The sequence below is a fragment of the Pygoscelis adeliae genome, unplaced genomic scaffold, assembly GCF_000699105.1.
Source record: "Pygoscelis adeliae isolate BGI_AS28 unplaced genomic scaffold, ASM69910v1 Scaffold244, whole genome shotgun sequence".
Lineage (NCBI taxonomy): Eukaryota > Metazoa > Chordata > Aves > Sphenisciformes > Spheniscidae > Pygoscelis > Pygoscelis adeliae.
In genome coordinates, this window is record NW_008824648.1 from 1,366,431 (window position 1) to 1,377,575 (window position 11,145).

At 45.7% G+C, this 11,145-nt stretch overlaps 1 protein-coding gene across 17 annotated transcripts in view; it reads right to left on the reverse strand.

Annotated features, from left to right (window-relative positions):
* Positions 1 to 1,202: 1,202 nt before the first annotated feature.
* The window catches only part of SORBS1 (sorbin and SH3 domain containing 1), a 144,254-nt gene continuing 134,311 nt past the window's right edge, over positions 1,203 to 11,145 (reverse strand). For 11 of the 17 annotated variants that reach the window (XM_009322417.1, XM_009322418.1, XM_009322419.1 and 8 more), the window contains 4 exons: positions 6,462 to 6,521; positions 5,649 to 5,839; positions 4,214 to 4,326; positions 1,203 to 3,392 (listed from right to left, as the gene is read on the reverse strand). In XM_009322417.1, coding sequence (XP_009320692.1) covers positions 3,325 to 3,392; positions 4,214 to 4,326; positions 5,649 to 5,839; positions 6,462 to 6,521 — 432 coding nt within the window. In that variant the 3' untranslated portion in view covers positions 1,203 to 3,324. The remainder of the gene's footprint in view (positions 3,393 to 4,213; positions 4,327 to 5,648; positions 5,840 to 6,461; positions 6,522 to 11,145) is intronic. The other 6 variants (XM_009322429.1, XM_009322426.1, XM_009322425.1 and 3 more) reach the window with 2 other exon arrangements.

The following is an 11,145-nucleotide window of genomic DNA, read 5'->3' on the forward strand; positions in this document are numbered from 1 at the left end:
CAGTAAATATCGAGGTTCAGTAGCTACAGACGAGTCTCTCTTTCTTTCTCCCCTCCCAGGCCGCAGCACTGTAAAGCAAGGGCCAGCAATGCCAGCGACTGCAGCAAAGCGGTGGTCGCGCTGCCCTTTTGCTTTTTATATGAAGTAACCTGCAAAAACAGGAAAATGGGCTTGTGTCTGTGTGTTTTCTAAGGGCATGTAAAATAGCCTGAGGCTTTTGCTGTCCTGTTAGTTTGGTTTTAGGATTGGCTTGTTTATAGTTTGACTTCCTAAAATCATTGTGAATGCAGCCACGACACGCATCTCTCTGCCTGGCCATCCGGTCGCATCATCGCAGAGTTTGAATCCGTTGCCCAATTTTGGCTCGGTCTGAGGTGGAGGTCTCAAGGAAGTTAGAGCTCCTCGCAAAAGACCAGCCCTTCGGGGAGGGCACAGCCCCGCGCAGGCAGCGTGCAGGAGCCGGACGTGTGGAGGTGCAGGGTGCGCTTTTGTGGTACTCGTGTGTTACTGAGCCCCAGTGAGCCCACCCAGGCAGCTCAGCTCTGGCCGTCCCCTCGCTCTGCTCCTGCAGGGACCGTTCCTTTACAGGAGGCACACCGAAAAAGCCCCGGCTAGCTCTCCTGCTGCAGGGCTGGGAGACGTGACGTGTTCGTCACAGACCTTGCACAAACCCCTTGATTTAGTGCTGCAGCCATACCTGCGTGGTCAGGGTGCAGCTACCGCAGAAGTCAGTGTCTTACGGCTTTTGACCCGAGTCAGGGTTAAAAATGCACATGCAAACCCAACATCAGCTGACATCCCTTCCCACAGAGGGTGGCATTTGGGGTTTCTTCTCCTGCTTAACTCCTGTGGTCTTCTCATCTGAGAGGGAGTCACAAAGGCCCTTTGTAAACCAGTGGACTCGGGTGTGCTCCTGAGCGCCCAGGTCTGCGTGCATGCCACAGCAGCTGCGCCCTGACCCCATGTCACAGTGAGATCTGGGCGTAAACCAGCTTTTTCTCTGCTTTTACACCTTGGTTTCCTCAAGAAAAAGTCACAGCCTGCCTATGGCTCAAGAGGGAGAACTGGTGAGCTCAGGCCAAGTCACGAGCAGGATCGTCAGGTGCAGGACACCCGGGAAGCCCGTGGCAGACAGCTACTGCTCAGTATGGACACAGCCAAACACAGCCACAGAGGGGCACTAGTACAAAAGTGCATTGCTACAGGAAGAGCCGGAATAGACTTTATTTAATAATTTGTACAAGGAACACAATAGTAATTCAATAATTCCATTTATTAATTCTCAAATAGTAATCCACTGCAATAAGAAACAAAAAATCAACACAAAAATAAGTTGCGGTTTGTGTGTGTGTGTGTGTGTAACTTAAAATGGCAAGAGCAAGAAGGAAAAATAAACCTTTAAATGAGTATGTTATATACAGTCAGTATCATCATGTTACTTTGCTGGATAGATTAATTTGGTGTTATCCAATCTTAGCAACAGGCCTAAATATTGCTGCAAATAACTGGAGGGCAAACCCAAAGCAGAAAAACAAACCCATAAATAAGATGCAGGATTAAAGGTATCTCCTGCAGAAAAGAAACAGTGGTACTTTGTGTCACATCTGAAACCCTTTCATAATGGCTATTTTGTGCTAAAACTCTTTGTGTGAACATACATGGAATTCCATCATTTAAATAAAAGTGGAAAAAAATCCCAACCTTTCACAACTGCCTTTTGTTTCCTCCCTTCACTCAATGTGTTTAAATTATTTTTCTATACAAGGTAAGTACATTGTCTGTACAAAATTAAATATACATATTTACAGTCAAACTTCTGAGACACTTGAGTCTTCTCTTCCGCTGACCTAGGCGGAAGACAAGCCTACTTGATTTCAAACCCAGGAGCATGGCTAGTTTATCAAAACATTGCAAGTCGTGCTAACAGTTAGTTGTAGTTACTCTTAATAAATCTGTATAAAAGCATCAGCATAAAAATAGGCATTTTATATTATTAAATACGGCTTATGACAAAATAGCAATCTAACCCTTTGCTATTTGTATGGTAACTGTAGGAAGCAGAGTCTGATAGAACTGGTTTTGTTTATGCTTTTTCTTAATAACAAAATGTCTATCAAAAGAGTATTCATAGTGGATTTACAGGCAAGCATACAGCCAAGCCATGTTTTTTTTTCTCAAGGAAATACAAATCTATGTAACTGGTAATAACTGCTGGGAACAGCCTTCCAAATTGATTAGACTTTTTTGTATGACTAGGAGGCAGCCAAAATGCATGTATTTATTTGAGACCTACCATCGACACTAACCAAAAAGAAAAAAAAAGGCACCCTCAGTGGTATGTTGCTCAGATTTATCAGAGCCTCTAAGACTTAATGCCGGGAAAGAAGCAAAGTCCTCATCCCCAAGAGTATGCTTCGAAAAGCGTGTGATCCTTTAGGGCCAGCAGCAGGGCAGGAGCAGCAGAGAAAGCGAACGGCCGTAGGACTCATGAACAGGATTTGCTCTCACGGATGTTCTGTTTATTGGTTCTATTCTTTGTGCAGATAAATGTCAAAGCCAGGCTGATTTCACTTTAAAAAACAGGACTCAGTTCGTTTTGATGCACACAATACACTCAACACACACACACCCCCTGCACAAAGGAAAAAAACCCTGCAGAGATAGGTAATACGTTATTAAAGGGTTTGGGATTTTTGCACGTTTGCATTACGCTTTGGCTGACCTCTCTGCATTAAACCACCAGTCCCAAACGCCTTTTCCACACAGAGCTCTGCGGTTTAACCGTATCAGCTGTCCTCTGCCTCTGCTGGGTCTTAAGGTGCATGACGTGAAGGAAGGGTTTTCTATGGAAGCGGAAGGCAGAGCAAAGTGAGCCTTCAGTGAGGCAGAAAGCGGGCAGAAAGCCTGGCCTCCCTGAACCTTGCCAGTGAGAGGGAGCAGCTGCAAGGCTGCGTACTGCCCCAAAGCACTATCCTATCTCAACACACAAACAAAACCTATACCATGTGCTTCCCTGAAGTCTTCTCAGAGGTAAGTACTCCATACAAATTAAGATTATCACCAGAACTCTTGCTGGGGAGGGGAGAGGAATACACAAAGGCAGCACTGTAAACTAGAAACTGTCTCTTCTTCAGCAAACAAATCACACCCTGAATCTGTGGAAGCAGGGCTACACATTCAACTCAATACTGTACCACATAACCACATCCTCCTAACACGTCTCGTCTCTTGTCTATTACATTCATAAATTGTCTGTTTCTTCACTGTTTAAAAACACCATCTGGAAAACAACCCCATCACTGTCACGGTGGGATCACTGTTATTTTACAGGTACAGAAGCTTCACGTAGTTGCCCGGGAAGGTGCCGAATTGCCTCGTTCTCCTGGACGTACCTGTTGCAAAATAAAACACGAGGAAGCCAGAGTAAGATGGAGCCATGCAAGGAAGGCTTAGGGGTTTAAAAAGGTAGAGGTGGCAGCCTCTTCTGCCTGAAGGCATTGCTTTCTAAAACGAAACAGAGGTCCTGGTCAAAGAGCCTTTTGGTATAGACAAGATCACAACTAGTTCTGCTGCTAATCATCTTTGGTCTCCCCTTTTAGCAATTAATAAGGTGCTGGTGAAAGCTCCTGGGCCTATAGGCTAGGACCCAAACTCCTATCGGTGTAAACGAGCTAATCTCCCTTAAGAAGAGATAACAAGCCTAGATTTGCAGTGTTGAGATGGGGAACACTGTCCAGACTTGCGTTCTTTGAAGGTAAAGGGCTAGATTTTGCTAAACATAAGCTACAGATGAGGTTGGATTTTCAGGGACTGCAACTCCCATCCATGTGTTCCCTTCGTCCCCTACTTGCCACTTTCTGCAACTTGCCATGGCTCCCTCAGCTTTGGAAAAGCTATAGAAATCCAGTTTTCCTTCATTCCCTCTGTTGCTTTGCCATCTGTGTGAGCAAGAAGGATCAGGAGGAAGAGGGGAATGGGGAAATTAAGAAGAGAAAAAAGGAAAAACTAGAGATCTAGCAAGGAAAACAAAGCTCCACCACCCTGCACCCTAATTTTAATGTTCTCGGTGGGAAAAGATGAGAAATTGTGAAAAAAGTCGTGTTGATTTTTTTCACCATTTTGACCCCGCAAATGAAAGCAACTTCCAGACGCTCTGCAAAATTGCTCATCTGCATCTCAAAAAGGGCCGCTGACAGGCAAGCGTCACACTCACCCACAAACCAGCCGTCATCGCATTTCTCCATGACATCGACAATGTCACCGTCCCTCAGTTCCAGCTCATCATCGTTCTGAGGAGTGTAGCTGTAGAGGGCTTGGTAGCTAACTCTAAAAGCAGAAAGATACTACACATTAGCCACTGGATTTCCCTGACATCCCTTCAGAAGGAGATGTCTCCCTTCCCCTTTCTAATTCCTATTATATTTTGTTCAATGCAGTCCGGACCTGTGTTTTCCATTTGAAAGGTGGAAGCCAACTGCATTAAATTGACTGTTGTCACAAGGCCACGGCAGTAAAAAGTGTCACGCCTGCACTGCATGGGAGAGGCAGAGAGCTTCTGTTTTCTTTTTGCCATGCAGTTGTCTCCATAGACTGTAACAACCAGAGTCTTCCTAACGTGTAGCACCTAGAGAGCGTACGAGTGCAGACACCCTACTGAATGCAAGCCAAAACCTGGATACACTCATTCCTGGGCTAAATGAGACACCTGCTCCCCTGCCCAGGCACACAGGCAGGGCCATGAATGACCGAATGGCAGAATAAAGGACTTCAGAAAAAGATACTGCCTACTCTACCGCACTAAGGTTGCTGGGTAAATCATGGCTGAGGAGGTATGGTGCAAACAAAATCTAAGGCTGAATCCTGCCCTGAGATACCACTTGCACCAGAGGCACTCTGTATTTATCAGAAAGGAACCTTATGGAGTGGAAACAATCTTGGGGCAAATCTGGGGAGGCTTGGATCCCCTGCCTATGGGGAGTGAAAATAGAGCTGATGTGAGACTTTCTGTTCTGCATAAAGGGGTGGGGGAAAGCAAAGGCTCCTTTCAGGACCCAACTGCCAAGGAACTTCAGTCCCCAGCACAGGCTACTATTCTCAAAACCACCAGTGAAAGGCCCCACCAAGCTTAATGGCAGCTCCAGGTTTAAACCCACCAGATACGCTTTGAAAATCTCAGCCTTGGTCTCTCAGATCATTCAGCCACCAATTCATCAGCAGAACCGGCCAACAACGCACCAAGTGGCATCGGTGTTGGGACTGCTCACTGTACTGTGAGAAGCTAAGAACAGGGGTGAACACATTGACCCACGCCATGTGAGCCAGGTGTAGCCAGTGGATATTAATTTGTCTCCAGCTTCAAGATACAAGGACATTGAGGTAGTCCCCATAACCAGCATGAATCAAGTGCCCAAAGGAGACCCAGTCCTGGATCATGAGGTCATTGTTTCAGGTGCTATACAGACACAAAGGTCCCAGCTTTAAACTACTCATTATGATGACACGTGGCTATTTTTGTTCTTTAAAGAAAAACTGACACCTTCCCATAATTCTAATTTAACTCCTGAAATGCTGAAGCTTTCGCACACCCCCATCTTCACCACCCGTCAGAGACAAGGCCTCTGGAAGAGATAGGAGCCAAAAGGACTTACATGTCTCGTGGTGTTTGACTTCTGTCAGGGCTGGCTCCTTGCTGCTGTGCTTGAGGTTGCTGAGAAATGATGAGAGATGGTTTATGGTCATTAGAGGTCACCTTGTGGCGAGAGTCAAGAGGCTGAGAAACAGTACTGCAGTAATGAACAGATTTTTCTGCAATGTTTATGATCTCATTGCAAACAGCTTCCTGCGTGGTAGGCAGCATTGACATCCAAGAACACCCAAAGGACAGTCAACAGGGGGGAGGGAGGGGAAAATATAGACAAGAAGAGATGGGACATTCCAGATGCAGCACATAAGTCCAGTAAAAAAAAAAAAAAAAGAGTTGTAGATCCAGGTAAATATCCAGGTAGTGGAGTGCAGAAGGGATCCAGGTGTAAGCATGGAGAAACAGGCAAGATACAGAAGAATTTGGCATTTAGTTTGAAGATTTGTAACAAATACATATACGTATATTTTTAAAAGCAGCAGCATAAGAGGTTGCAATTAGTTATGCAGTGGCACCATTACAAATGCTATGAAGTCAGTTCAAGAATGCAAGGTGGGCCGCTCCATTCATGCATTTTGCTTCATTTAACTTATACCCAGGGACTGGCAGCACAATTAGCCCAGCTTCTCATTGGCTATGACAGTTTTTCTAATTGCTAAATTCCCTTTTTCTGTTGCAAACAAAACAATATATGCAAATAGATAAATATGTACCTACTTTGCCGCTAAAAAATAGTGCTGGCATTTTATCTCTACTGAGGTGTTACTGTCTGGATGAAGAGAGTCTAGGACTACACATCTGATTTAAACAGTGGCCTTACCACATAGCTCTTTTCAGACTCTGTGAGATCTGGTCCAGCTCGCAATGAATGGTGGGAAGGCTGTGTGATCACCAAGCAAATGATAAGGAAGACATTTTAGCAGATGTTATATCGGTCAGAATTAAAAAAAATTAAATGGAGTGCAGACAACAAAAGAAAATGAACAACTCTTCCCCTCCCCACCCCAACACCACGCTTCTTGGACAACAAGGTCTTTCACTTACACAAGAGACATTAAGGCTACAGTAATGCAACTGCACTGCAGCACACAGAACGCTGCAAAGAGAAAGGTGACAGCGAAACAGAAGCTCAGAGCAGGGAATCGGAGTGGAAGGTTACGGACACCGCTCCAACCAGAAATGGTACATAGTGTCATACTGCATTCCTGTAGGGGGGAAAAAAACTAAGGACAGAAGCACATACTTGAGAGCATCAAACTTGAAAGGCCAAAAGCATGCTGAGAGGAATCTGCTGCTGTTTTTAGAAAAGTCCTCAATGACTTTGACACAGGAGAGGACAGTAACTCGCCTGCTTCTTAAAAAAGACCAGCTCAGGTCCTCAGAAGGCACAGTGCCGTGTAGCCCCATCAAAATCATTCTAGCTTGTACCAAGCGAGGATCTGAGCTGCTCTGTTAATTCTCAGAACAAGGCAGAACTTCAGGTCAGAGGAGGCCCTGACTGGAAAACCCAGCTCCAAACACCACCGCCTGTGAAGCTTCTGGACTCTGCCCTGCCTCTCTCCCCAGTCACAACTCTTCACAGGGACTCACGTGTCCCAGGGCACGGCAAGGAAAACCAGGTTTTTTGGGGTTGGAGGTTTAATGGGGAAGGGGAAGGTCACTGAGAAAGTCGCACAGGTATCCAGAGCCTGGTTTTGCATGCTTTTTGCACATTCAAACACCTACTGAAAGCAAGGGGCATGCTGTGAGCAAATGGGATGTCTGAACTGGTGTAGGGTTATTTATACTACCTGCAGGACTGCTTGGCAAAGTGGATTGGATAAGATGCAGAGCATTGCCATCCTCTGTGATCATTCAACACAATTTTCAACACAAATGCCAAAGGCCTCAATTTTTATGCCTTCCCTCCTCCTCTTTATTCACTTCAACAATGCCCTTCAGTAAAAGGCTTGCTTTCTCACGGCATCCCGAGACAGAGTGGAAGCAGAGGATAAAGAGGTTTGTGACACCTTCAGCCCAGAGCCCATCTTCATGCTCAAAGAGCTTGGAGAAATGCAGGGTGATGATCTCATCCTTGTCTAATTCCTGTTCTCAAAGCTCCTCTGAACCACATCTTGGACCTCTGGAGCTGTGCCCATCATTGTATTAAAGCAAACAGTCTCTTTTCTCGAGGACCGTGACCCACTCTAGGCCAACCCGACCCCACAGCAACTCCTTTGTAGTCAGCTGTACTGTCTGGGGCTGGAATCTGGGATCATTGCCCTAAGAAACAATGCTCTGTTACCATGTGTATTTCTACAGAGAGAAAATTAAACGTAAGTTGGATGGGCTAATGGCAGTGGAATTCTCATTCAAAGCATTTACTGTGGAGCCTGAAATCGTCACAGGATTTCTGGAAGTCATTCCTGCCTGTCTATCATCAGCCCTGAAAGGCAAATGGAATAATTAGAAATTTAAAATTAATATTGTGCAGACCAACTGGATAAAACACATCAAATCTGATGAGATCAGAGCTGACTCAGGTGGTCAAGTAGCTGGGAAAACCAGTTTCCAGGCTGAGGTGAGAGGCAGCTGCAAGAATGATATTTTTAATTCAATAAAGTGCTTCTCTGCTCCATACTAATAAATTGACTGCTGAAATTGCTCCATGGGCTCCTAAGACTCTGTGGTCCATTTCTCATTGATTACTTGTGACCTCCCTGACTGGCTTTTCTTGCGAAAAGCATTAATAACTATGAATTACATTAGTTATTTGAAAGCTAAAAAATTGACGCTACCTCTGAATGCTCCACGGTGCAGGCTTGTATGTGTAATACCAGGAGGTGCAGCCAACCAGCATCAGAAACTTGGCCGCGTTCCCCTTCCTGGCAGGATCCTCACAGGGACTTCTATGAAGCAGCTGGGCAGAGGCAGAGGCCAAGCAGTCCCCTGCCCTCCCAGCAGCCCCCAGTTCCTGACAAGACACACGACTAAGTGGATCCCTTCTGGCCTCTGCTCCAGAGATCCAGGCAGCTCCTACCAAAGCAGTGGGTGTCTCTGCACTAACTCCCAGGGCTACAGCTGAGCCCTGCAGTGAAGTGATGGAACATCCCGAAATCGGCAACTATGCAGCATTAGCCAAACAGGACGAACAACTGACCAGATCAGATATTATAATTTTAGGCTGTAAATGTACCACCCCACTGCTTCAGACAAGTGACCTCGATAGCATGGCCTAGATGGCTTTTTTTTTTTAAAAAAAAAAACACCCTACATTATTCTTGCAGGGAGAAAAGAGAAGAAAGAAAAAAAAAAGGTGTTATAGGTCCAAATGCTCTTCAAACACGCGTTCAGAAAGCCCATGTACTACCTACAGTGGTGGCTCCATGTGCCGCAGGTGGCCGAGGAATCAGCGAGTGTGGGGCACAGCTCCTAAGTATAAACCACAGAAGTTCCCTCAAAACACTAAGCCAGCCCTGCTGCTGCTGGAGGTAAACTGAGGGCCCTAAAAGTGACCAAGTATTCACAGCCCATGAGGACAAGTCAACTCCTACCCCCTCAGTCACAGTACATGCTTTGTTAAGAATAAGTGAATAAACTTAAGCAGGTGCTTAAGTGTCTATGTCTCCATGTCTACAGACTATACAAATATGCAGTACAGTGAGTCCTGAAGCACAGCTGGCCACTGTTTCCACCTCATATGGAGTTTGAGGATGGATTTAAAGAGCACCACAGGTTTGTAAGAATACCAGAAAAAGATTCTACATTAAGAGCCTAGAAAAGCCCTGAGGCAGGTCTTAACTGTTAGGAAGAAAGATGCTGGGGCTACTCAATAGTGCTCTCCCTGCTCCTAGCGAAGTCAAGTGTCATCAGTGTGTCTATCCATTACAGCTCTTGTTTACGTGTCTTCTCCCATCCCTTTCTGGTGGGAGTTAAAGGACTACATAAGCAAAGAGAAGGCTAAGCAGAACAGACTAACAGACAGACAAGACAGACAGACAAATTGGTATCCCCTCAAAGAAGGACACACATCAGCAGTGATGCTCCCACACGTGAATGGAGAACCATGAGCAGGGAGGACTCCCCAGCCCAGCCAAAAGGAAAAAGGAAAACCTCCGCACACACAAAGCCCCAAGCCCCAGCTCTGGTGAAAGCGAGGAGAAAGCTGGCCAAAGAGCTCTCACAAAGGACACTGAAAAGGCTGCAGTGAGGAGCAGCCTGACCTAAAGGCTGTCAAAGTCAACAGAAAGACTCCCTGGCCCCTGGATCAGAAGCTGAAGGCTGTGTCTACAGCAGAAAAATGCATCTCCCACGGGGAGCCAGTACCAACGCCTGCTGCAGGCTGTGCAGCTCTGGCTCGGACAATAAACGCGCTGGGCAGAAGCGCTGCCGTGCTAAGTAAGCGTAGCTGGTCTGTGCTGGGGAACATGGGGTCTGAGCATCCTCCTCATACGCTCTCCTCTCTACCAGCACAAAGCGGGTGGTATTAACTCACCACTCTGCCCAAGTGGTTTTGTAGAAGTGGAAAGGAGCAGACAGCCCCCCACCGACATCGCTCACACTGCTGGGCGATGCAGGGACGCTCGTCCAGCCACTCCTGCCTTCCCCACCCCACAAGCCCGCTGCAGTCTGGCCCCGAGGCCGAAGCCGCTGCACTGCTCACACACTCGCTAGCACCACTGCTGACTGTCACACTAAGAGGACCTCAGAGTAAAACAGGAATTAAACCAGAAAATTTCGGAGGGTCCCCTGAAATAATTTGATAGATTACATTACTGCTTAACATCATGTTTTACTGGAATATTGAAACAAATTATCTGTAAGTTATACTTGAAATATCTTACACATGCTGTGGGGTTGTTCTTTTTTCTTTTTAGTTTGGACTGTGAAACTAAACAAAAGGGAGTAACTTCAGAATAGCTAAAAGAACCATTGCACTTTATATTATTACTTAATGGAAAAGGCAAGAACACAGTCCTTACGCCAGCCCTGTACCAAAGGGGTCTTAAACCTGCAAAAACCCCTGGGTCAGAATTTCATAACTGAGGAGGTTCTCTATAATGAGAAAGAAAACTAAAATTCAAAATGGTAAAATACCTCAAACACCAGGGATAGACAGTAATGGAAACAAAAACCAAATGTAATGTCTCATTTCCATGTTTACTAAGTGCTTTTCTCATTTGATTTAAATCAATGAAAAGATGACAGATTTTTGAAAGGCCTCCAGGGTACTACCTGCAGTTCTGCTGAAGCCATCGGCCTCTGTATGGGTCACGCAGATAAAGAGAAGTCATTTGCACATATAAATACCACTCCTGCTGCTCCCTAAACAACTGTAGACCCAGAGCTGGAAAGGAGGTCAAGACTACTGATAATGTCACACACAGTTTTAACTTGACACTGACAATTGTCAGCTCCGATTGTCAAGGCATATAAAATATAAATTTTGGCTTGACTTCCGACTCCAAAGAAAGGCCACAGAGTCCTATTACAACCAGGTGCAACACCCAAAATAGAACTGTGTG